This window comes from Psilocybe cubensis, chromosome 6 (assembly GCF_017499595.1).
Source record: "Psilocybe cubensis strain MGC-MH-2018 chromosome 6, whole genome shotgun sequence".
NCBI lineage: Eukaryota > Fungi > Basidiomycota > Agaricomycetes > Agaricales > Agrocybaceae > Psilocybe > Psilocybe cubensis.
In genome coordinates, this window is record NC_063004.1 from 2356444 (window position 1) to 2382335 (window position 25892).

At 50.1% G+C, this 25892-nt stretch overlaps 4 protein-coding genes across 4 annotated transcripts; 3 read left to right on the top strand and 1 right to left on the bottom strand.

The window, feature by feature from the left end:
* Window positions 1-3454: 3454 nt before the first annotated feature.
* On the top strand, window positions 3455-5004 carry JR316_0007250 (uncharacterized protein; the record flags this gene model as incomplete). Its single annotated transcript, XM_047892993.1, has 3 exons — window positions 3455-3764; window positions 3862-4232; window positions 4282-5004. The coding sequence occupies 3 exons, from the start codon at window positions 3455-3457 to the stop codon at window positions 5002-5004; spliced, it is 1404 nt and encodes a 467-aa protein (XP_047748275.1).
* Window positions 5005-5357: 353 nt separating this feature from the next.
* On the top strand, window positions 5358-8690 carry JR316_0007251 (uncharacterized protein; the record flags this gene model as incomplete). The annotated part of the gene is made up of 4 exons (XM_047892994.1): window positions 5358-6471; window positions 6596-8490; window positions 8523-8534; window positions 8613-8690. The coding sequence occupies 4 exons, from the start codon at window positions 5358-5360 to the stop codon at window positions 8688-8690; spliced, it is 3099 nt and encodes a 1032-aa protein (XP_047748276.1).
* A 2178-nt stretch (window positions 8691-10868) lies between these two features.
* Window positions 10869-15348, top strand: JR316_0007252 (uncharacterized protein; the record flags this gene model as incomplete). The annotated part of the gene is made up of 9 exons (XM_047892995.1): window positions 10869-11836; window positions 12502-12518; window positions 12800-12887; window positions 12958-12999; window positions 13063-13102; window positions 13157-13213; window positions 13265-14072; window positions 14145-14805; window positions 14865-15348. The coding sequence occupies 9 exons, from the start codon at window positions 10869-10871 to the stop codon at window positions 15346-15348; spliced, it is 3165 nt and encodes a 1054-aa protein (XP_047748277.1).
* A 7901-nt stretch (window positions 15349-23249) lies between these two features.
* Window positions 23250-24541, bottom strand: JR316_0007253 (Serum response factor-like protein A; the record flags this gene model as incomplete). The annotated part of the gene is made up of 3 exons (XM_047892996.1): window positions 23250-24113; window positions 24163-24176; window positions 24232-24541. 3 exons carry the CDS (start codon window positions 24539-24541, stop codon window positions 23250-23252), a joined length of 1188 nt encoding a protein of 395 aa, XP_047748278.1.
* Window positions 24542-25892: the final 1351 nt, after the last annotated feature.

The window sequence follows — 25892 nt, forward strand, 5'->3', positions numbered from 1 at the left end:
TCTTCTCGAATGGTATTCCGGTACCGCGTTGGCTATTTTTAAACATTGCCGAGCTTGCGTCTCGGTAGCGTCTCGGAGCCTTCAAGTTCGAGCGCCAGCAAGATGGGGTCTGTGTAGAGAGTACGTTAAATATCTGATTTTTGCGAGATCTAACTTGAAATATCCAGTTGCAAGACCTACACGGTAATTGCAAACAACGATTGATTAATGAATTCACCAACACAAGTCCTCCGAGCCTATTCAACTTGAAGTCCCCCCATTCAATTTCACCTACTACGACTCAATTGAAGCGCGTGATTCCTCCTCAAATTCTTCAACTCCACCCATAAATTGAACGCATTGTAAAGTAAAACACACACACAGCCTGATTGAATACCCATAGCAAAAAACAACCATTTATTGTCGTTTACATTCCTTCTTCTCCTGCGGCTATTTTTAGAATACGCATCTTTCCACGTATTTTTTATGTTATTTGTTATTTGAGGGTTTGGGGAGGTTGATTCGTTCCCGGTACCGAATATTGGAATGGTTGGATTGAATGGATTGATGATTTAAGATTGCATTTGTATGATCGGCCTGCTTGGGCCATTTGAATCCGCCTGTGCTTATTGAGAAAAGTGATCGGTGTGGTATTTATATTGGACGGATGACGTCGTTTCTTGTGGTATTTTTGGATTTGAGGGTGGTTTTGGAGGATGAAAAAACTTGAAACTGAGGCAGAGAGTACTTGAGTTTTTGATTGGGGGGTTAGTAGGCTGTAACCACGTTTATCAGGATTCAGAGGGTATCTGTAGCTCTGGTAATTACACAAACCCTCCCACTTTACCGTCACTTTTACAACAACTTGCTTATGAACTCGAACTCGAGCTCGGTTCACATATCCGGTGTCCCTGTATCGCTTTTATCAGCCTCTATCCCAAGTAGTCCGGTCGCCTTGTAATATTATTATTGAGTGTTACATGTGTACTACATATGTTTATGTCAAGGTTCATGATCGCGATAGGGCCTCGTGCCGGAACCACGGATTGTGTGTTATCCTGGTTTATCACTTTTACCTACTTGCAGTTACAAGTTTATCCGATTCCGAACGGTGGCTTTTGTATTATTGTAGGCGTGGGCTGACAATTTGAGTTCTGTCGAGGTGTTTTTACTGGTGTGAATGTAAGGCGTGAATTACAATTTACAGCGTAACGCAGGGAGAGAATTGGTACTGGTATGTACTGGTAATAGTAATATTAAACGATCAGGCAATTAATGAAGAGCTAATGTCGATAAATATAGAGTCGCTTGTAATGTTAAATTGTTAATAGCAGCAATGCCAGTGCGGATACGGATAGACGCAGACGGTAAATACTCGTCGATTCTTATGTAGTTGATTTGTTACTGGGTAGAAAAAGCGGGGTTGTGTAATACGACTTTAGTAATTTGCCTTTGTCTAGTGGTGGTTGTAGGAGTAGGAGTAGGAGTAGTAGAAGGAGTAATCGGTCGGAAGGTGTTGGTTTCTTTGTATGTTGTGTAAGCCCCTGCGATAATATAATATGGGGAAACGCGTCAAAGTGGTGGATGACATGCTTTTACCTCTGCGTCTGCTGATGCGTGCTGCGATAATTTATTCAAGTATTAATACAAGGTCAGCGTGCAGCCGTACACTGGCACTTCAACCTTGACACTTTTGATTTTTCGCCTATCTTCGCTGAGCGGTGCTGGTTCATAATTCCCTTTCCCTTTTCGCATTGTGTATATTTGGATTTGGATTTGGATTTGGATACGGGTTGAGATGCCAGTCGCTGAAATTATGAGATGGGATGTCCCACCCCCACTCCAGCTCCCGCTCCAGCTCCAGCTTCAGGGCGCGGTAGGAGATGCGTACGAGGAGATAAAGAAATTTGTAAATGGGCTTGGAGGTGTACATGGTGTTCTCGAGTGCGTACTTGCCTACTTTGTTTTGTATAGTTTTATGTTTTATGCTGATTCTTCCACGGATCCACTGATGCGTTTTCTCTATTTTATTTTATTTTATTTTATTTTTTTGTGTGGGTTGCGTTTACTATTTATTATCTAGCGTGTACGCAGGGATAGCAGAGGAAAATAGGGCGTGGGCGTTTGTGGTCGTAGGTAAGTCCCCTTGCTGTTCTTTGTTCTTTGTGCAGTGTGTAGTAGTTGTGTTATACTCATTGGTGGTTTTGGATTTGTAGTTTGGGAAACGAGAGCGCATCATGATCGTGCGGTGTATCTACAATCTCAATCTGGACCACCCACCCGCACCCGCACGTCCTCGTGCTCGACAACGGAAGTGAAAGTGAAAGCGAAAGTAAAAATAAGAGATATAGTCCAATTTAACAACACACTCACACATGCGCTGGGTGCGCCGGTGACGGAGGTTGTGTGTGCTGTTATAGGCTCTGGATCTGGCTCGGACGACGGGGATTCAGATGGTGGTGGTGGTAGGGAGAGCTGGGAGAGCGTGTTGGAGAGAAGGGGGATTGCCAGGGTAGGTGGGAAGAGGGAGAGGGAGAGGGAGAGGTTGTATGAAGTTTGGGAGGGGCTTACGGGGAGGCTTGTAGGTCTTGTTTCTGGTTCTGGTTCTGGTTCTGGGGAGAGAGTGAGACTGGGAATGGGAACGAGTGGACCTGCGAGCTGGGGCCGCGGGGTCCCTGTCATCTGTAATCCAACCCACCGCGACACAGACTCGGATGCAGAATACTTGGAGGACGAGGAGGGGGAGGGGGAAGAGAGGAATTGGCTGGTCCTTGGGTGGGCTAGTAAACAAGTACGTGATCGTACATCTGCATCATCATGATCCGTGACACTGTCTTACTTACTACTATCTACTGTCCTCCGTCTCCGAACCTACTTATCAATTTATTGGTTTACTGGTATGCTTATTAAAACCGCTACGCGTGTTAAACGCTACCAGGCGCACTATGACACGGTCCGAGCGGACAGCGCAGCGTGCGCGCCGCTTATACGCGCGTTAGATGGGGTGTTGTGTAGGAAGACTATTGTGCATGTGAAGTTTCAGCGGGCGCGGGCGGCTGGGTAGGAGAGGGGAGTGGGTTTTGTGGTTTTTTTAGTTGGGTTGGTTGGTTGTGGGTGCCTGCGTGATTCAGAGAGTGTATAGATATATATCGTCCGGATGATATCAATAGCCGGTACTCGTAAATGTAAATGTATATTGTATGAATGTTTGCTAGTTGTATGATACGATATGATATGATATGATTATAATAATGCGCTGCGCTCGCTGCGACGCGACGCGACGCGTCCTGATCGTAATTACAATTAAATCACGTGCTGCTGACTGGCGATTCGAATTGATTGGGGCGATTCATGATTCACGGTAATTTGACAGCGAACACCCAGCGCTTTTCCAACTTTTGGCTCGAAGCTCGACCTAGGTAAAACGGTGATTTTCAGGTACTTGTTACATAACATACGACATACGGCATATAACATGGCGAGCATACCACCCACGACGAGTTCGAGTTCGGGTTTGAGTTCCCAAATCCCGCCATGTGCCAGTGCATCCGAGCCGAAGCAGATACCGTCTATCGCTCTCTCGGTAGATGTGAAGGGAAAGGAGTCTGTTATCACGGCGGAAGCGGAAGCGGAACCGACGATGGCATTGCTAGGTGCAGTCAAGGATCAGGAATCAGATTCGGAGGGGGATGAAAAGGCGCTAGTAGATCATCTCGGACTTGACGCGCGGTGCAGGATTGTGGTCGTGTCATCGTCGATAAATGCTGCGCGGGCGTTTGTGGATAGTGAGTACTGAGTTTTTTGTCTTTTGCTTCGTTCATGGAGCGATTGAATGAATGAATTTATTCTGATTTACTGATTTACATTGTGTCGTATTTACAGGTGTGATTGCGCTCTCAGGGGGCGAGATGGCGAGTAGCGACAAAGCTACAGATAAAGAGAAAGATGCAGAAAAGGAGCCAAAGACGCCTACCGCTGCGTCGACTGAGCCGGTGGTGATCCCGCACACACTCACGAACCGGTATTATACGGCGCAGGTACACTTTGCGGTGTACACATGCGCAGGGCTGGGGCGTGTACTTGGAGCAAAGGAGGGGGAGGGGGAGGAGGATATGCCGCTGTTCAAGTCGGAGGTGGGGGAGGGCGGGGTGGATGTTGGGTTCAAGAGGGAGTTTGCAGAGGAGTTTGACGGTGGGAGTGGGAGTGAGATAACGCGGGCACCGGGGGTGGTGTATGTGTGGGCTGATGGCGAGGTAAGGATACGCGTCTTTGTGGGTGATGATAGTGCTAATGGGGATATAGGGAGAATATTGGAAGGAACTTGGCGGGGTTGTGAGGGGGATGGAGAGGGTGGGGTGGGAGGCAGAGGTGTGTCTTGCTGTGCGGGTGGGCAAGGGGGGCGGGGAGGATGATGAAGATGTGGATGGGGTTGTGATGGGGCATGGGTTTGAGTATGTGGATGGGAGAGAGGAGGCGGGTGGGGATGGGGACGAGGGCGATGTGGGGCGGCTGCCGCGGGTGGTGGACGCGCTGAGCACGGTCATGTGGGTCAGCATGCAGTCCAAGGGTAAGGTGAACAGTCACACTGTGGACGCAGAGCGCGACGGGATTATGCGGGAGCTGCTCGATGCAGAGGAGGAGGAGACAGAGCGCGTGATGGAGCGGGACATGCTGACTCCGTTTGGACGCGTCGGCGCCCTCGGCCGCAAGGTGTCGCTCGGCTTTGAGGACGAGTTTGTGCCGGGCGGATACCGCTCACTGGGCTCTGACTTTGGAGGCAGCGAGGGGTATCCAGAGCTGGATGAGGTTGACGACTGGGATGAGCCGACTCAGGAGGAGATCGAGGAGACCGCCGGCCGGCTGTTCGGGGGGTTCCGGAAGGCGCCAGAGGGCATCGATCTGAGCTCGGTGCTGGAGAGTCTGCAGTCAGTCAAGAGCGACATTGCAGCTCTACCAGACGGGGAGCGCAGAAAGATGGCGGCGCGCGTAGCACTCGGCCTCGCGTATGGACTGGATATAGAATGAAATTAAATATTAATATCATGGGAAATGCCGTGATTTTTTTATTAAGTCATGTCATCGGTTTTTTACGCTTCTCCTTGTTTGTTGTCGACTTTGGGGGATGTGAGATGCTCGATAACGCTAGCCCTCTTCCACACCGCTCCATCAGGAAGCAGACTTCTGCTTACTCTCTGCCATCTGCCGCCAACTCGGCAGACAACCTCCCGCCTCTCGCTGCACGACCACATCCCCCTCTGCCCCTTACCCACCCCCACCCCCATCCTCACCACCCACACCCCCACCCACCGTTCCTCGCACGCAAACTAAAGTCCCCCACACGCCCCTCCACCGCCGACAGCGCCCTCGCTCCAAGCATAATGGCCCCCAGCGTCGCCTCCGCCGCCTCCGTCCCCTCCTCCACCACAAGCCGCGAGCGCCTCGCCGTCACCCCGTGGGAGTTCCAGTCCCTCCAGGAGGACTCGGAGCGCGAGCTGCCCGTTCCGACTGAACCCCCGCCGTCCCTCGTCCGCCGCGCACCCCTCCCCGCGCGCAAGGGGGGGATGGGGGTGGGGATGATGGGGAAAGGGGCTGATGCGATTGAGGAGACGGGCACGGGCACGGTGGAGGATGTTACACCTTGGGAGATGTATGCTGCCCCGTCGCCTGTCCCCACTCCGCCTTTGCCCTCGCTGCCTGTGGGTGTGGGTGTGTCGACTACGTCGCTGGATAGTCAGAGCCAGGATCGTGCGAGTGTCGGTGCGAGTAAGAGTACGAGGGGGTCTGGCCCGGGCCCAGGTGCGCTGGGTATGGTGTACCTCCCATCTTCCACATCCGCACATACATCCACATCAACCCCCGTATCAGCGTCAGCGGCGGCGGCGAGCCGCGCGCGCAGCGGTACAGACGCGAGCACCAGCACAACGCACTCGGCAATGTCCACTTCGAACCGCTCTATCGCGTCCGCGTCTTCTGCGTCTAATCTCTCCAGTCTATCCGCCGGGAGCGGGGGTGGGGGTGGTGTGGGCGATCAGCATACCACCGGGAGCGGTGTGAGTTTGACTGGGAGTGCCGCGAGTGTAAGTGGGAGTGTCGCGAGTGTAACTGGGAGCGGGGCAAGTGCGAGCGGGAGTGGGAGTGGGAGTGTGAACATGCCGACGCCTACACCGTACACACTTGGATTTTTGGGGATTGGAAAGGTGTTACATCGGGATCGGGATCGCGAGAGGAAGGAGAAGGAGAAGGAGAGAGATAAAGATAGGGAGAAGGACAAAGAAAAGGACAGGGAGAAAGATAAAGAGAGGGACAGGGAAAAGGAGAAGGAGAAGGAGAAAGACAAGGAGAAAGCGAAAGGACAGGGGTCCAGTATCGGGATTGGGATAGGATACGGCCATCAGGGGCGCGCGTCTACGGCTGTGTTCGCTCGTCGCCCGCGCGCTAATTCGTATCAGAGTCATGGGCAGAGTCAAGCGCAAGGGCAAGCGCAAGCGCAAGGTCGGTGTTTGCATTTTCTCGATATATGTTATGAGCGTTTTCTAATGTTCTCATTTTTTCTTTTTTTTCTTGTTTAACAAAACTTTTATCTATCGAATGGTATATGGGTTTTGACATACACAAGATGTACAAGCACAAACTTCTATCGACCTCAACCTCGACCTCGACCTTGACCTCGAATCCGTCAACACGACCCTCAGCGGCGGACTCGGACTCGGTAGCGCATCGCGTTCCACAACACTTCTCCCCTCGTCCTTCCCTTCCTCCTTCCCCCACGCGCACGCGCATCATCCACACCCACACCTCCAACATAATTTGAATCAGAATTCAAATCAGTATAGACCCTCGTCGAGCCATACCACTATGACTGTCACACCGTCCACTGTCGGTGCGAGCAGGAGTGGGAGTGCGAGTAGGAGTGCGAGCAGGAGTGGAAGTGGAAGTGGAAGTGGGAGTAGAGGAGGGAGCGGGAGTAATACGCCTACGGCGGGCGGGACGCGGCCTTCTACTGCTACGTCCGTGTCGAGCGCTGGTATGTCTGGTGCTATGTCTGGTGGGTATGGGCATGCGCATGCGCATGGGTATGGACATGGGTATGCAGAGCAAGAGAAAGAGAAAGCCATGGAGCGAGATCAGGACGCGATATTGACGCCTACGACGCCCTACTCGGCTGTGGCGGCTGTGGCGATGGGTGTATCGTATTCGGGCGGGTCGAGTGTGAGTTATTCGTCGTCGGTGTCTGGGTCTGGGTTGTCTAGCGCTGGTTTATCTGGTGTCGGTGGCGTCGGTGTCGGAGGAGGAGGAAGTGGGATGCAAATGCAATCGGTTGTAACGAAGAGCTCTGCGTATTCTATCGCCTCCTCTGCCTCCGCGGCGGGTATGGGTGCGGGCGCGGGTATGGGTGCGGGTATGGGAACGAGTGTGAGCACGGGGAGTGTAGAGGATGTTGTGCCTTGGGAGCTTATGCCTGGGCCGCCTCCTCTCCCTGCACCTGTGCCTGTTGGACATGGTGGGCTGCAAAGACATGATGCGGCGAGTGTCAAGTCTGGGAAGGAGAGAGATAAGAAAGAAAGAGAGAAGGAGAAGGAGAAGGAAAGAGAGAAGGAGAAAGACAAGGAGAAAGAGAAAAGAGCATCTCGAAAATCACTCGTTGCGGCGCTAGCCTCATCCTCCAGCGTTAATATATCCGGCAACGTATCTGGCAGCGGGAGTACTGGTGCGGGTGGGAGTACGGGTGCAGGTGGGAGTGGGAGTCATAGAGCGCCGAGCATCGTCGCGTCGCTTGCGAGCGGCGTGGGGAGTGGTTTCAGCGGTGGGATGAGTGGTGTAAGCGGTGGAGTGGGTATGACGGGTCCGAAGGAGGAAGTTACGCCTTGGGAGCTTGAGGAGGTGTTACCGCCTCCGCCTCCTCCGCCGGTGCCTGCGCTGCCTTTGGGTTCTTCGGCGTCGATAGCAAGTGGAGGTGGAGGTGGAGGTGGGGATGGTGTTGCAGCGGGAGGAGACGCGACTGTTAGAGGACGCGAGAGGATCATTTCGACTGCTGCTGTGCCGACTTCTACGCCTCTTCCTGTTCCTGTTCCTGTTCCTGTTCCCGTTCCCGTTCCTGCATATGCACATGCTACAACGGCTGGCGACACGACGGAGGAAGATAGGGAGAGGATGTTACATCATTCGCAGTCGCAGTCGCAGTCGCAGTTGCAGTCGCAGTTGTTGTCGCAGTCGCCTCCTCGTGTGTCGGGGTATACTAGTGTGACGTCGTCGCCGGAGATGAGCCCTGGCAAGCAGCGCAAGCAGAGCGCGAGCCAGAATCAGGGTACCAACAACGTCAACAGCAACAACATCAGTAGCAGCAATAGCACTAACAGTAACAGCGGCGGCGGCAAGAGCACGAGCACCGGCACCGGCACCGGGACGACGAAACGCGCAAGAGGATCGATGACGCGCGAGCAGATGGAGGAGGTTATGCCTTGGGAGCTGTATCCTGAGAAGGAGGAGGAGGGGGATGGGATGGAGGGGGAGGTGAGTTTGTTTTCTTTTTTTTTTTGGTTTAGGTTTGGGTTTGGGTTTGCGTGGTTTTTTGGGGTTGGGTGGTTTTTGGTTGTGTGCTTCTCTTCTTTTCATTTTACTTTCTTTCGTGTCAGTTCGTTGTATTTCATTTCATATCGTGTCGTTTCGTGTCGCGTCGTGTCATTTCATTTCATTTCATTTATATTGCCTGACACTTTTTTCTATTTCCCTCTTCTTCGACTTCTATTTTCCATTTTCTGTCTTTCCATTTGGGGGCTGGGTTGGTTTGTGGGGGTGACTTGACGCGCGACAAGCAACGGCCGACGGCTTCTTTTTTCTATTTCTCTGTTCTCTGTTCTGTGGTTTTCTTCTATTATATGCTTCGTTGACGTTGACGCGTTATATCATCTTCCTTCCTTGGACGGACGCGTTATCTCTGCTCTGTTTCCTTGGATGCGAAACGCGTTAACACCGCGTCTGCGCCTTCATTTCACTTTTTTGTCTTTTCATCTTTTCGCGTGGTGTGTCGTGCACGTGGCGGGCGGGGCGGGGTCGGTGTCGGTGCCTTGCTACGTAGCACTAGCACGCGTACGAGTGCGCAGATGCACGCGCTGGGCTGGGAGCAGGAGCAGGAGCAGGAGGATGGCTTAGCCGCCGAGCGTTTTTTTGCTATTTTTCTTTTTTCTCGGTTGCTTGGATATGGGTTTTGGGTATTTTGTTATTTGTCCATTTTTTTGGCTTGCCATACACCGTTTTACCGTTTGTAAATTGTCGGTGGGTGGTTGGGTCTGTGTGGGTTGGAACATTGTTGGTTGGGGCTTCTCGTGGTGGTGGTGGTCTGGGCCCTATTATGATTTATCATTTTTGTGCGCGCTCGTTCGTTGTTTTTTTTTGCTCGTTGGTTGCGTCGCGTCGTGTTGCGTTGGTTTCGGAGGCTTTTGAGGGGGTCGGAGGGATGATCGATCATCGTGTGATGTGAACGTTGGATTTGTCGATTTTTTGATTTTTGATTTGTCGATTTCGAAGGATGACGATCTTTCGAAGTTTCGAAGCTTCGAAGTGAAGTGAGGGAAGTGCGATTGAGTCGACTTCTTTTTCTTGGAATTTTGTTATGATGTGATGTGAGGAGGGAAGTGGGGGTGGGGTAGGATAGGGTAGCGGTTTTCTTCACTTGGGTTTTTTTTGTTTTTTTTTTTTTGTCGTTTGTGGATGTGGGTCTAGTCACGATCGACCTCCACACCGCACTTGGGGTGGCGTTATATTGTGGGTTTGGCTAGACCTGGCTTTTAGGGGCGAGTGTTGTCGGTGTCGGTTTGATACGCCGTTCCGGTTGTTAAACTTGTGTGTGTTTTTGCTTGTGTGCGCGCGGTTCGGTTCCGCATCCAGCTTGTGGCGATTGTTGACCGTTTGTTCATGTTCATGTTCTGTCCATTTTTCATTGCCTTTTTTCACCCTTTTCGCTCTTTTACGCTGCATGCCATGACTTGTAGGCTTGTACCTTGTCGTGGCGCGCGCGTTGTACGTTGTGGGTACCTTCCCGGTATGGTTACAGCACTACCACGCGGATGGATGACGAGCGGAAACGGAAGCGGTTCCATTCGTTATTTTTATCATCCGTTGGTATTGCCTGATCCCAACTTATTTTTTGCTGTGTTGTTCAGATGTCCATGTCCTCCCCGATAATCCGCTTCCTTTTCCTTTCCTTCTATTTTATATATTCAAAGTTCTTTCCTCATTTTTGGTTTTTCCCTTTTTTTCTTGTCTTCTCTCACTGATGTTCGAATTTGCGGTTTGCTGACGAAATTGGTTTTTTTTCTATTTCTTTTTTCCACTTGGCTTGTTGATACTCGTACCACTCTGTGGCATATCATCTCGAAACCGACAAAATCGACCTCCACCACCCGATTGACCGAACGATTGACCGAACGACCTCGTGTTCCGCCTTATTTGGCAATTGAATTGAATTTGGATTGATATCATCCCTCGACGCTTGTTCTGCCACACACACCACCATTTGTCGGGGCTGGAATTGGCATCTGAATCTTTGTAATTTCCGCATTGCCTTTCGACTGCCACTACCACCACCACCCACTACTACTACTTTTTGTACGTGGCGCTGTTAACACACATCTATACATACACCCTCCATCATCGACAACGACATCTATCTGGTCCCCATCATTACATTATCACGACCGCCATCACTATCATATTCATCGCCCTCAACCGGCCCCATCATCACTTGAACGAAATCTTTTCGTTCTTATTCTTACTTTGCACCTCGCCCTCCTCACGCTTGCACTTGTTCACGACTCCTACGACTCCTACGACAACCCACGACAACAAAATACATTCCATTAATCACTAATCATCGTTTTATAAAATATCAAATGCCGTACACGACCGACACGCGCGAACGCAAACTCTCTCTGGCGTCGTTCTTGAACCCGAAACACTTTTATGGCGAATATATGCGCATGCACGCGTCGAAACGGGCGGCACACGCGCAGACGGCCAGTTTGCCACATTCGCATCATCTTCAGCAACAGCTCCAGCTCCAGCACCAGCCGCCGCCGCCGCCACTGCCACAGCAGACGGTGCCTTCGAGGCACTCTAATGCTGCGTCGGCGTTTGGAGACTTTGGAGGGTTGAGGAGGAGGAGGAGTACGGGTGGAGGTACGAAGGTGCGCAGTGGGAAGGAGAAGGGGAAGGGAGAGAAGGAGAAGGATAGGGATAGGGATGCCGGCGTTGCCTCGTCTTCTTCGACTGGGTCAGCGTCGGCCACGACGAAGGAGGCAAAGGAGCGCTCTCGCTTGTCAGGGCTCGGTATTTCGTCCTCGAGTGTGGTGTACAGCACGAGCATCGGCTCTGGGAATAGTATCAGCTCAGATCATAATGGGCTGCACACTCCAACGTCGCCCGTTGCGTCGACGTCCTCGACGCATCTGGGCATGGGCAGCAGCAGTACCTCTGGAGCGTCGGGAGGAGGAGGAGGAGAAGCGGGGCGACATGGTAATAATGCTAGTAGCACGAGTATCCCGTCTGCAATTGCCGCATCGTCGTCCTCCGCGTCGTCCTCTCATCACAACGCACACGCTCAGCCACACCCGCACGCACACCCGCACCCGCACTCGCAGACGGCCGGCTCGAGCTCGGGCGACCCGCGGTTCTCGACGGCGGACCGCACGGTGCTGGCGGGGATTAGGGAGGGCCAGCAGGCGATGGAGCGGCAGTTTGTGATCAAGGGTGTAGGGCACAATGTGATTGGAGGCGGACGCTCCGCGGGGAAACGGTACCATCCGTTCTCGAGGAGGGAGGTACCGTATCCTAGAAGCTACGATCGTGAAGTTGTGGATTTGTGAGTGTTATTTCATTTTTTTTTACTTTCTTACTTTCGGTCTTTCGTTTCTTTCGTTTCTTTCGTTTCTCTTTCGAATGTTCTTTTGTTTTCTTGTTTTTCTTTTGTTTTCTTTTTTTCCTAGGGTTCGATTGGACGCCTCTAGGTAGTTAGTGCGTTGTTCTCTTGTGTTTTACATGGCTGTTCTTTTCTTTTCTTCCTTGTCTTGTGCTTTTTTTAATAATTCTTCTCTCTTCTCTCTTCTCCCGCATACCGCATACTTTTCATGTTGCCGGTGGTCGCATTTGCATTTTCAACCGCTTTTCAATCCCGCTGTCTATCCGTGATTCTGTGCCCACAACGGGGTATATCGTCTCTCTTGTTTTCGGCTCCGCTTGCATCATTGTGGTATATTATGTTTTTCTTCCTTTTGCTTCTTTTTCTTGGTTTTCCGAATCTTTCGCCCCCCGGATCGGCATGGCGGGTTTACTGACTGTATTGTTTTCTTGGCATTTAGAGATGTATGGGAGACAATGTTCACCACTGGCCTCTGCCAAAGTCTAACATGGCACGTCTTTGAAACCCCTCCGACAAAAGTGTAAGTAAACCCAATTTTTTTTGTTGGCTTTGCGGAGTTAACAAAATGTTTTCTTTTTTCTGCTTTTTTTTTTTTTTTTTTTTGATAGTCTTGAAATAGGCTGCGGTAAGTTGTCGGTTTTAAGCATTACGATGTTATTGTCAAGTGAGGGTTTTGTACTTACCCCCTCCTTTTTTTGCCGGTTTTCAGGAACAGGCACATGGATTTTGCAGTGCGCAAGGACGTGGAAGGTTTGTTGGTTTTTCATGTTGTGTTTTCGTTCTTTACAAGTTATTGATTATGGCTTGGATATTTCTAGGAGTGTCATTTCGTTGGTACGCACTCATTTGGCTGAGCTTGTGAGCTCAGGAGAAAGGAAAGTAGAAGTAGCTGACGGATTGGTGTAGGCCTTGATATCGTGCCTCTGCATCCCAATCTTCAAAATTTAGGTTCATCTGATCTGGCGTCAAGAATCACATGGGTACAGCATAACTTGTAAGTTCTTGTCTGCTCTATCTGATTGTCTTGTTGCGGTTGTGTGCTGACCATTTTTTCATTTACATAGTTTGGAAACCTTGCCGTTCCAGGATGAGGAATTCGATTTTGTGTATGTGGTTTATGGCAATGATGTGGATGTGTTTTTTGGGCTGATGGATGATTTGTATACTAGGCATATTAAACGGATTGCTTTGGGTGTTCCGGAGGATAGAGTCAGTTTGAAATGTTTCGGTCGATGTGATGGTGTGCTGACATGTTTTTTTTAGTGGGATAAATTCTTCGAGGAGATTCAGAGGGTGATGAAGCCTGGTGGTGCTTTCGAGGTACGCGATCCTCTTAATTACTCGGTCAAAATTTTCAAATATTGGTTTTAGATGGTTGAAGAAGACTTATTCTTCCCTGGAAGTAAACCTCTCGACGAAGATGACGTTTCGGTTGCTTCATTACATGGTGGAGACGACGCCTCGTCCGTGACAAGACGAGACAGTGTATCGTCTGACGAGCATCGAACGCTGAACGGGTTCGATGGACCTGAGAGACTCCCCCGTGTTTCTGAGGGGGATTCTCCAGTGACACCAACATCGGCCCTTGTCGCCCCTTCTTCGCAGTTACCTTTGCATGTACCTTCGCGGCCGTCGACGCCCACGCGTAATCAGCAGCATGGATCTGGCGATGCAAAAGAGGTAGCGGATGCCCAGGCACTGGCGCCACCGTCGCCCCCGCGAGACTCTCAGCCCGAAGTCGTCCGTTTGGTTACTCCTCATTCAAGGTCTCTTGTTCGCCCACCGCTATCCGTGAAGACCCACAAGACGCAGGCTGCTGCTGCTTCTGCTTCTGCTGCTGATGCCGCCGCCGCCGCCGCTGCCCCTCCGGCCTATTATGGATCGTCTCTTGGAGGAATGGGGTATGTCACATCGCAAGACCCTGCTGTGGACTTTATCAAGGACCAGCGGCGGGCTGCGGCTCAGGCAGCTAGAAAGCAGGCTATTGAGAGTTCTCCTCCGCCACCTCAGCCCAAGCCGAAACCTCCGACTTTGTTGACCAAAGATGTGACGCCACCGCCAGCCAACCCGCGCGATCATACTATGCTGGAAGCCATTTGGAATGGCATGCTCGAGTCGAGGTTTGTCAACACGACGCCGCTTTCGTTGTTGACGACATATTTGGAGTACCATTTCAAGGGTACGTTTTTTTGGCATTGTATCTAATTCAGTAGGTGATGATGGCACTGACACGACACGCGCACACACACAGATGTCAGAACTCACCCACCTTTGTTGTATACCTTCCCGCCTTTGCCGGATAAGCCTGATGATGAGGACGAAGACGAGGCACAGACACCCCACCAACTGCCGTCAGATTCAGAGACGGATATGGACGACTCTCGGGATTCAAGCGTACCAAAGCCTAGCAAGGCTCGCTCCACCAAGTCTCGTAAATCTGTCAACTCGAATAATACGGCACATCCGGAAGATATTAATCTGGAAGCGCTGTATGCAAAGCAGTCCCCTTATGTGACGTTGGACGGATCGCGCAGCTTTGCTTTCTCTCCAGCGATGCGTGCCGCATTCACCCCGGTGAAAGAGGGCCAGCAGCCACCGCTCCGTCGGATGTCAAGGCTTCCTAATCCTGTGCTCAATATTGATTTGAGAACATTAAATCTTCACCTTCATCTGCGAGCGAGGGAGATCATTGCGTGTTCGGAGTCGATGTGGGAGTGGGTGTTGGAACGCCAGGCGGCTGCGGAGAAAGAGGCCGCCCAAGCAGGTCGATTCCGCTCAGGATCGGCTTCGATTGAGGAGTACATGGTGGGAGTTCAGGCTACGGCTAGCAATAGCTCGGTCAACTTGACACAGAGTGCCATTTTGGAGATGACAAGAGATGACTTTGACCACCTCCTTGTTAACTTTGAGATGTGAGCTTTCTTTTTTCGGACAAGTTAATTGTTCATATGTTGATGTTTTTTTTTTGCAGGGATATGCATGACAAGGCTTCTGTTAGCCATGCACTGGAAGAACGCTTTAATTGGAATGTGTTTAGATCACCTATCCTCCAAGACCGGAAGGCGTTTGATAATGCGTGCGAGAAGTACGACAAGCACATTGCGAAGCAGAAAAGAGACCAGATGGCCACCAATCCATATAGACAATCTAACAGTCATCGATCGAGGAACTCCATGTCGACGCCGGGCCTTGTCCAGCCAATGTCTGAGCTTTTGAACGCCAATGACCTCAACATGATAGCAAGGTCTACGAGTAGCCCACAGCCTTCTAGCGGAGACCGTTCTCTGGACGACACGAGCTCAATAGCGACAGCCATAGTGTCAAATACTCGACAGGATAGCAATTCATCACATACCCACCTCGGTTCATCTTCTACGTCACAGCTTTCGGAAGCGAGACCTCCTCAAATGCTCAGCCGCGCGATGCGTGTCTTTGTCGCGTGGAAGGCCTCATAACAGATACCTGTGCGCTTTCTGTTTTTGCATACCCATACCCTATTTTCGCCAAAAACAGTAGCATGGCTCCCCATTAGTGCTGCTGGAGAAGGTGTTGTTGACACGGCCTCCGATTCTAATTTCTTTGGGTTATCCGCTCCGGCAATCTCAGAAGGAGCCAGAGACCCGATTTGGAGGTGGCCCACCGTTTCTGGGTTTGGGGTCAACAGCTGCCTGCCCTATTTCCTTTTCTGCCCCTTCTCTCCTTTTTAAACCGTCTTCGTGGGTTTTTCTTACCAACAACGATCGACTTCCGAGGAAGGTAGTTTAATTTCCATTTCTGCTCATTTGATTGCATTCTATCTTTTGCTTATTCCCATAAATCTCTTACAACAACAAATTCTTTTTTGGATACGTCTCTTCATCGCTTTCGCAAACTATATATCTAATGCATTTACTTGTCATCGTTGCTTGTTCCTATAGGTTATTGATGCATTTTTTTCAAACTATATATCTCCTATGCCGCGTGCCTTTTTTCATCTCGCTATTCATTGCTTGCCGATGTTTTCCTAACTTATGTAGTTTATCATTATAGGATTATACTTCGGACTCGTTTCCAAAATGAATGGCTGCTTATCGACTCCAAATCCATCGGATTCGCCATTCATAAAAGTTGGCCTCTTCTTAGCTTCCGAAATGGATCATAAATCATGGGCACGCTACATGACCACTTGAGCGCGAGGCTGGCAGAAAATTCCGAGACGCAAAAATGGGATCCGAGTTGCGCTTTTCATCTTGGACGTGGATATGAAAGCATACCGTCATCGATTCGACCGGACATTTAATTTGCGGGTCTATGATGCGCAGGAGCCAAGCAGGAGCAGGAGCACATCCGACTCCACTTCGTTGCCAGCACCTCCCCTGAGCATTTTGCAGCTCGCACTTTAGAGTCTTAGACCCGCAATTGCGCGACGCCTGACCTCTGCAGAAAGAGCTAGTTTCGGGTACTCGGTAGGGGTTGATATGGAATGGAACTCATGGTGTGGTCATGAGAAGGGGTGAGGCAAACGGCATCAGGCCCAAATCAGACAAACATCAGAGCCCTCGGCTGTATTGACACCCTTTGTGGTAACCTCCGATTCGGGCCCAAATCCGATGGAATCCATCATCTAGGATTCAACCTATATGTAAAACAGGGAATCCTGGTGCGACCCTGACAAATCCTAGGCATCCCTGAATTGGGGATTGATCAGATGGTCTGATATGGACCTAATCTATCGCCACCTTGCCGCCCTCTAGTGTGCAATGAGGCTGATGGAAAAATCGGGAAGATTTGTTTCCTTTTCCTGACGTCGCTATATCGGCTGTTTTGACTTTGTATGTGAGAATTTTTATCCCTTTTGTAGAAGAATGACATTGTCCCAAGAGCAACATTGAAATCCAGAAGAAGGAACACAAAAGAGTGCATTATCATACTACATACATTTCCCGAGCCAATACCAGCAAAAGCTCCCTGGATTCTCTGTTCATTGCGGGCCACTCATTCCGAACCAACTTCCAAGGATATAATCAATAATGACATATACATGCCGAGACAAATACATCTTATCACACAATGGCGAAAAACGGGAACCGCCATATTTTCTTTGATGCGGTATGTGAGATTTCTTGATCAGACTTCTCACCATTTCTCATCAAGCCCGAATAAGAGCGACGACAAATATAGGCAGGCTAACGTCCACGGGCAGACGGACACTGGAGGCGTGCCCTGGTATATTCTGGAAGCCCTGACGCTTGCAAAACTTCCTTCTGTCATATGTTATTCGCGTTTCCGTTGCCTAGCGTCGTTTGCTTGTTGAACGTTCCTCGGGAGTTGAAATGGACCGATAGTTGGTTGGCCGACTGGACTCCTCCACGGTGATCATAATCTAAGCTTCTCGTGCCATATAACACGGACGTGCCAGTGTACAAGTGGCAGAAGCTTGTTCCATCCTACACGGCGCCACTGTGATATGCAAAAGTTCTTTAAATACACTTGGATAACAATGAACAAGTGTCTCCAAGCCCGGTGAATAAGTTGTTACTCAAATAGTAGACTCCAGACTTGGAAGGGACGTATTGTTATCGCAGACCCGAAAAGCTCGACGAAGAGATGATAGGGTTTTCTCTTCAATCTTAATTTTAGCGCGTCCTGTAGTCTGCCCAGTACACTGTATACCGAGGGCTTGTATTAATCTCTTTCACATTTTAAGTGACATTGTGTTTGATAACACGGAAACCAATTAACGATCCATTTTGGGATACAAATAAGGAAGTGCAGCCTTTAAAGGCAGGATTACTTCCTGATGCGGCTTCAGCAGATTGATGAAGCCCCTTTAATGTGGCTGAACGTATACGTATTCTGTAATATGCGAAACCCGAGGTGTTATTGAAAGCCCTTCAAACCGATTTTCAAGGATGAAATTTGGGTAGACACAAATTGAAAGGCAAATGTAACCAAGCTCCATATTTACAAACGCTTTGATCAATCTTCGAACCACTGTGTCTACTAAGTAGCACTATTAGTGGCTTTTTCAATGTCAATAATTAGGCTCATCCATCAGTGCCATCTTTACAATGTTAATAACTATCAGAGGCTGTAATTCGCTCCCGACCCGTAATACCCAGACGCAGCTAAGGATAGTAAAAGTCGTCTTATTCAACTTCATCGCCACTCCATGCAATGCATGCACTCGCAAATTCTACACCAGGTGAGTTGATCTTTCTTCTTTGGGCTGTCCCAAGTCGGAAACCAAGGAGACCACGACATTTTATCATTTATCTCCATTTGCGCCGCTTCTCCGGCGCTTCTCTGCTTCACCTCCACGCAACGGCTTGATATATTAAAAAAGGTCTTCAGGTCAGGTCTACGACCAGAAAAGATCTGAGAAAAAAAAAGGATCCTGGCTAGCCCCACAATATTATTTCAGGACCATCTGTCAACCAGGATGGCGCGTCAATGCTACACGAGAACTGAATAAAGAATTTCCGGGCAGCGCTCTCTCTCGCGGGAACCATCGGGGGTTTCCCAAGTCGCAAGTTGTAACAATCTTAAATCTATCCTATAAACTCACTGTTCATCACCCCTTGTGTTAGCATGTGTAGACTACGGCGCTATGCAAGTGTGTCAGAATCTATTGATATTTTTTCTAAACTTCAAGGGACTCTTTAACTTACTAACATATTAAATTAAATTGAGAGCATTTGACAGTCCTATGAACCTGGTCTGAATCCCTAGTAAATAGGGCAAAATGCAGATGAGGAACCTTCCCCATTTAACTGTTTTTTCTCTAAAGTGGGCGTGCCTCCAGATGCCAAGGCACAGAATATCAGTGTCGCTTTGAAAACAGCAGCCATGAACACTGACTCTTAACCAGCAACCGTCAAACGTCAGAAAAAAATATTGGATGGTAGGTATGTACTCTGGCTATTTGCACCCGAGCAACCAGGCTTGGGCTGGACACACCGCGTCTGAGTATCTGCCATACGTACGCAGTCAATTCTATGTATAAATCTGTTGCGACGAATGTAGAAAACATGCATATCGACAAAGCAGCACTTCGCGTTCGCGTCGTCCATCCTCCACGAAATCTCTCTTCTACGTGACGCCCAAAAATTTCAAACCGGGTTTTCCGGGATGCAAAATAGCCCAAAGCTCAAATCGGAAATTACATATCGACGAACACGAGCGGCTGGAAAAAGCCGCTCAGAACCGCTGAGTCACTGACATGAGTAGGTGGTCATGAATAATGAGGTTTGCGTAAATAGACACTTCCTTGCTGTGCAAAGGCGGGACGCGATGAGCAGTAGCGTTTATGCGGGGTCAGGAGGCCCTTCTCCGCGCTACTGTGAAACCTCAGCAGGCGACCGTGCATCCCCGTAGATCCCGGCTGGCACCAGCATCATCCAACCATCCCGTACGAGGTAGTGGGGTTGAATCTCCATTGATGTAAAGCCCATACCAATGATCATGGAAGGCTTGTATCACTCTCGAGGCTCGAGACCTTTATTTGGCATATTTCGACCCTTGGACCTTCCGGAACAAAAAGCATTATTTCTTCGGAGCCTTTGAAGGCCTTGGATTAGATCGTCCAGCAACTTGTTTGTGGCCAGCCTCGTTTATTGGTAACTCAAACAACCTGACGCAAGCCACTACCTAAAGGCACTATTGCAGATCGCACGTATTAATAACAACCATCTAGATTGTTTATGGTTAAGCCGGACTCACAATCATCATGCTTTGCCCCCCGTTTGTCTGATTAGACCGTACTTAGATTGATCCATCCACAAAAAGGTCAAAGCGCAGCCTGAGACATGGATGACCCAACAATATCTGCAACAACAAAGAGTCCAAGACCCGGATCCAGATACGAAGTCGTAGCGCATCAGTCGATAAACAATCAAGTAGCCGGGGCGCGTCAAGTGCTTTGTTTAAACTTGTAGGATTGCATCCTGGTCTTGCTGATTAATCCACACCGATACAAGTGAAAAAAAATCTATGCAAAGGAGGAGTCAGAACGATCTTGATTTTCTTTTTCTTTAGAAACCATCTCCAACGCGTAAATATTACCTTGAAAAAATATATGCGCGGACTACCGACGGCCAAGGGTGGGGGGCCTTGCATCCCCGAAGCTGGAAAGGCGACATGATTGGACGAAAAAGCATCAAGCAGCTGACCATGCATGCATGTTACATGGCATAGCAGATGAACAACAACAAAGATATGCACTCTGGATGCAGTGGCGGGTCGCACGCCCGTTCAAGGAGCTCATCCGGGCGAGCGTCAAATTTAGGTCCAAAAGCGTACAGCAGGACGGGTTATTCCTGACTGAAGGTTGACATCCGCGGGTGCTTGCAACCCACGGTCCGTACACTGGACTGTGCTAAATCGAATCGAATTACGGTTATGCCGCAGTGACGCAAGTGAACAGGACAGTGGGAAACGCGTTGGTTAAAAGGATTAGCAAAAAATAATAAAAACGCATCATAATCATAACTTAGAACGTATCACACATTCGACGTCTAAACGTTGCCTGAGAGCGGGATACCCATCCCACCGAGAAGAAAGATCGTCGTTCCGGTAATCTGTAAAAGGCAGTGAAGAGGAATCAACGAAATCCGTTTGCGAAGAGAAAAAAGACAAACATTACACACGTCGCACTAGGTACACTCACACACCCACACTCGGATTATCCGGAATCCACAGCACACTAAAAGAAGCCATGCCAGGCGTACCTTCGTGACGCCCCTTCTCTCCAAATTCCAGAGCTACGGTGGTTCTCTCCTTCGTTTCTTCTCCATCTCCTTCTAGCTGAGAAGAAGAAGAGTGCCATTAAAAGACGAGAGGAACGGACCCAGAACCGTGAAAAAAAAGAAGTATGAAAAAGAAAAGTACACCAAAAACTGTACTGAGAGCGTGATGCTCCGAAATATGATCCTAAAGCGCTCCGTCTCCGCCTGGCACCATATGACTATGACGCCTTTGTCGCGCCGCCCACAGCGCCGTGAAGACGGGATAGTGCATCCTGTGACTTGCACATAGCTATTAATGCACCGCGTCATCTGGCGAAAAACATGAATGTGCGAGCAGCCGGAAGAGCCTAATAGATGGGTGTTTTTTTGTACTATGTGCATTCGCATTGGTGATTGGTGATTGAATGGATGCCCACCCGCCATAATTGAATATGAATCAAGGTAAATAGACCTGCCACGCCACTAGCCCCAGACTAATTTCAGCACACACTCTTCTCGCGGTTATTCGCGAAAAGGCTGCAACTCACACGCACCGGGTTCACAGGACGAAGACAGGCTAAGTGCTTGCAAGCAGTGGGGTTCTTGGTTCTTCCTTGCCGATAAAAATAACCCTGTGTCATAGGCCGTGTCCTCCCTTTTCCCAGCGTGAAAATCAATCCCAATGAGGGTGGTTGTTCTCGTGTGCTTCCGAAGCGACTTTTGCACAAAAACAAAGGAGGGGACACTGGACAGGAAGCTCTAATGGACGTGTCAAAGGGGGCTATTTACAGTCCAGATAGCAGCCTCGGAACAGTCGTCGTGTCCAGCATCGTGAATTAGGGGTGGAACAAGAGACAAAGAAGGAGTCGCATGCATACATATATCTGGAAAACTGAAAGAGAGATGAGGGTTGTAAAAAAGCGAGATAACACTGCTAAGTAGGACACGTACCATTGAAAGAAGCCCTCTGATCGACAAGGCGTCGCACGCAAAAGATGGGCAAAAGCGCCCTTTTCGTCATCTGACGAACAATGACATCCATCCATCCATCTCTTGGGACAGTTCACTATGAATATGATGCGAGCAAGATACGAGCAATGAGCGATTGAACCACGTAGTCAGCTTAGTATATGCGCAAAAAGGTGATTTCGAAGAGTGAATAGAATCACACAGCGCAGAGGGAACGAAACAAGGCCCTGATCGTGACTCCTCGGCACCAAAACTAATCCAAACGCATCCTTTTCAAAACCGCAACTCGCCGTCAAAGTTTTGTTTGACTTTCCAATGGCTGTTCAGCGGGTGTACAGAGGCTAGAGCTGATAGGGTGTGAACCAAAAAAATCTACACACGCACGTCCACGTCGCACCGTCAGTCGTGGTCGTGACTATGACTCATGTGCATGGGGAAGGGGGAAGGGTTGAGGGAAGGTATCGCATCACTCGAAACTCGAAACTCGACATCACAGGACTGGCATCGCACCAAAAACCCAAACAAGGCTACAAGCTCCCTCAGGCAAAATTGGGAATCCTTGGATTAATCAGGAAGACTTGCCTGCTATGGTCTTTTCTTCTTTCAGGCAACACCCCGTCCCCCGCGTCCCCGCGTCCCCATTCAGCTTGTAAACGTACAAGTCAAAAACAAAATCAGTGTGATTCCATTTCCATTTCCCATAGACGGCCGAATGTGGATCTTCCAATACAATACAATACAAAATTCTGGGATATATCCGGGGACAGAAAACTTGTAGCAAAGCGCATAGAGCTCAGGCAGGCCCTTGGACATTCTGTTGAGGCGAAGGGAGCTGAATATGCGATTCAACAGAAGCCACCAATTTGGCGCAAAAACGAACCCCCGACGCCCACATTCTTTCCTCATATGTACGTACCTACCTCCCCTTCTCGATATATCCTTCCCCCCGATTACCCCTTTATTCACCGATATGGATGGTGCTCGCTCGGCGGGGCAAGAACTGCAATTGGAAGATTACTTTCCATTTTGCGTCGAACGGGTTGTATCCAAAATGAAAAAAAAGTAAAGACGTAAACCCGACACCAACCACGCGAAAAAGAAAGAGTTAAAATAAAAGCTTTTTTTGTTTATACACGAAAGAAAGGGGGTGATTGAATTGAAGGGAACACGACAGGGAAACTACATACAAGTACTGTTGGTTTAAAATGTATAATACCGAGTTAATCAGCCATACAAAGGAGGGATCGATAACGTAGTAAGTACTATGAAGGCGAGACAAGGGGCGTGATGGTAAAAAAGCCATCGTATATGAGGCAGACGATATTCCTTGTTCAAAGGAATATCAATGTCGAAAGAGAGAGAGAGGAGAAAGCGAGGCAGAGAGAGAGAGGAAACAGCATATGAGAGACTTCATTGATCATCAAGAAGGAACAATACACTATGGAAAGATACGTAAAGAACACAGGTGTTAATCGAGGAGAAAGAGAAAGAGAGAAAAAGAAAAAAAAGAAACCGAACGGCTATCTGAAGAGCCGAGGCTGAAAAGCCTAACAGGAAGGAATATCGCAGGGAGACGACTTTTTAGTATTCGTTCGCCCTGGGGTCCCACGGAACATGAAAGGATTATGGTCGAAAGCCAGGGCATGTGTCAATCCGTTCACATGCACCATATGGAATGGCGTTTATCTCCTGCCATAATGGCCGCCACTCTGGCCGACCTGTGGTTGCTGATTGGGCCAGGCGGCGTGATGGGGCTGCTGAGAGGCGGCTGCGGCTGCGGCCAACCCACCGAGTTGTTGACCACCAGGCCCACCCTGAGGTGGTTGAGCACCGGGGGCGGCGTAGCTGTAGCCAGTGTTCATCATGTGCGGAGGATACATTTGGTCGTGGGGCTGGTGGTGCTGCGGCTGACCAGGGTGGTGGGCATACGAGGGATTGGAGTACTGGGCAGGAGACGATGCAGCGACTTGCTGATGCTGCTGTTGGGGCGACGTCGGTGAACCGAGAGCGATCTGCGATTGAGGAGGATGGGATGGGTGTTGGCCTCCTGGTGCTTGGCCTGCGGGAATGTTGAGCGGTGGTGGGACGGTGGCATTCGGAGAATGAGGCGATGTCGCTCCTCGATTGGGGTTGGGCGGGGCGGGGCCACTGGTGGACGAGTTACGGCGGCGACGCTTGTCACCAGAATTGGGACGACCGCCATGAGAGGCTGCGGTGTCGTCGTGGTGGTCATCATCCTGATCGTCATCCTTGACATTGCTGGGGGCGGCACCGCCGCTGATGGAGAGACCGCCTGGGATATTGGCGCTTGGCTGGGGCCCAGGGATGCTCATGGGCCCGGAAGCACGACCAAGAGGGGGACCAACGGGCATGGTGGAGGGCAGAGAGCCATGGGGGGCGTTGAGACAGGCCTGGATGAGATTCTTGCCCTCTGGCTGAGTGACGAGGGGCTGTAGTTTGGCGGTGGTGAAGGTGTAGACGAGGCCGGTCTCAGAGACAACCAAGAGGAGAACCTGAGTGCCGGTGAGAGTAGAGAGCTCGTAGGCCTGAGTAGAATGAGCAAAAAGGAAATGACGGATTGGGAAGAGATGTTACCTTTTTCATAATTCCTGTAAATAGGCATGTGAGAAGAGGAAGACTTGGAGAGACAGAAGGACAACATACCAGCTTTCCTTTTGGAGAACGTTATATGACGTCTCGATTTATCCTGGATGAACTCGATCTTGATCTTTCGTCGTCCCGCCTTCTTGTCGGATTTTGGTTTCGCATCGTCGTCGTCGTCGTCGTCACCGCCGCTTTCCGCCGCGTCGTGGTCGTTGATGAACGCGTCGTCGCCTACCTGCGGGCCTGGCGCGGGCGGGGGGTGGCCGTCTGCAGGCCCCGGGTGGTCGACGGTGCGTTGGCGCTTGCGCATGGTGGGCGAGGTGGGGGACATGGCGGGTTTCTGCATGTCGAGAGAGGGCATGGCGTGCATTGGAGGCGGAAATGAGGATATGTATGAGTGTGGGCAGTGGTGGGCGCTTTGGAAGACGCTGGCGGGCGAAGAAAAAAAAAGACTGACAGACTATGGTGGCTGCGACCTGGTCGCTGCTGGTGGCAGAGAGCTGTGTGTGGAGGAGCGGGGCTGCTCGCTGTGTAGCTCGACGGAGAGGATGGACGAGCGACGAGCTTGGGTTACGGGAGTCTGGCCGGAAAAGGAATTGGGTGGAAGGCGGAAAAGGGAAAGCTGATCAGGACTCGTTTTTGAGGTCTGCCGGATGATAAACGAACATCAACAGAACAACAACACCACATCAAGCGTACAAATAAGGTCATCAATGCTCTCTGCACCTTACCATTGGCCAGTCCTATCCGGTAATCCGGAGAATCCCGCCACATGAGACATTGGAATCCCCCGTCTCGTGATCTCCCTCTTCCCGAATCCCCTCTTTATTACCCTCCCCTTCCGCAGCACGCAAAACATACGTGCATAACATATCCATCCCTCTTGTGCCTAGTTACCGTGCCCCACCCCGACCCTGTTTTTCCTCCAGAATCCTTTCTCCCAGATTCCCCGCTTTTGTCGCTGCTTCCACATGCTCATCCTCAAGTCTCGGCTCTGTCTGTCTTTGTCACCCTCTCCCCTGCGTAAACATCAGCTGCCGTACACCACGGAGCACGTTCGTGCCTCCCATGTTGGGCCCAAAACCGCGGCCAAGGACACTTTCTGTTTGATTTTCCTCCAATGTGGGAGAATTTAGTCAGATCCTGTCAAGTCTAAACTAGGCCGCATATGGCCTCTTGGGCGTTCACTCTGCCATCCCTCGATGCCTTCCCAGTCCATTGCAAGGCAAGTTACAGCGTCAACGGTGGCGTACTCTTTTCTAATTTTATGACTCGACTTTGCCCTTTTCAGGCCATATATGTATTGCCAGAATTACGAATTTTCTCTGCATATCAATATCATATCGCCTGTCGAGTCCTGGCATGTCATTTATTACCCAGGCTTCCCCACAAACCCACTGCCACTTCTTTCCGCTCTAAATGAAATCCCACATGTACATGTATGTATAGCCCCCATGTCAATCAAAAATCCTCCGTGGCTTTTCATTGCCTTATCTCGTCGACTCCACCAGCGCTAATCAGCACTCGCCTCGAAAGTCAAAAAACCATCCGAGCACACCAATGTCTGTATTAGACAATCCTGCCCATCAGTTTGCACCGTAGCTTTCCTGCTATGCGGGCACACATCTCGGTCGTTTCTAGATCCCAATACATCGACAAGTGATGTCTGATACGTCATTTCCATTTCAAGACCCTCACATACCGACGTCCGATGTTATCTT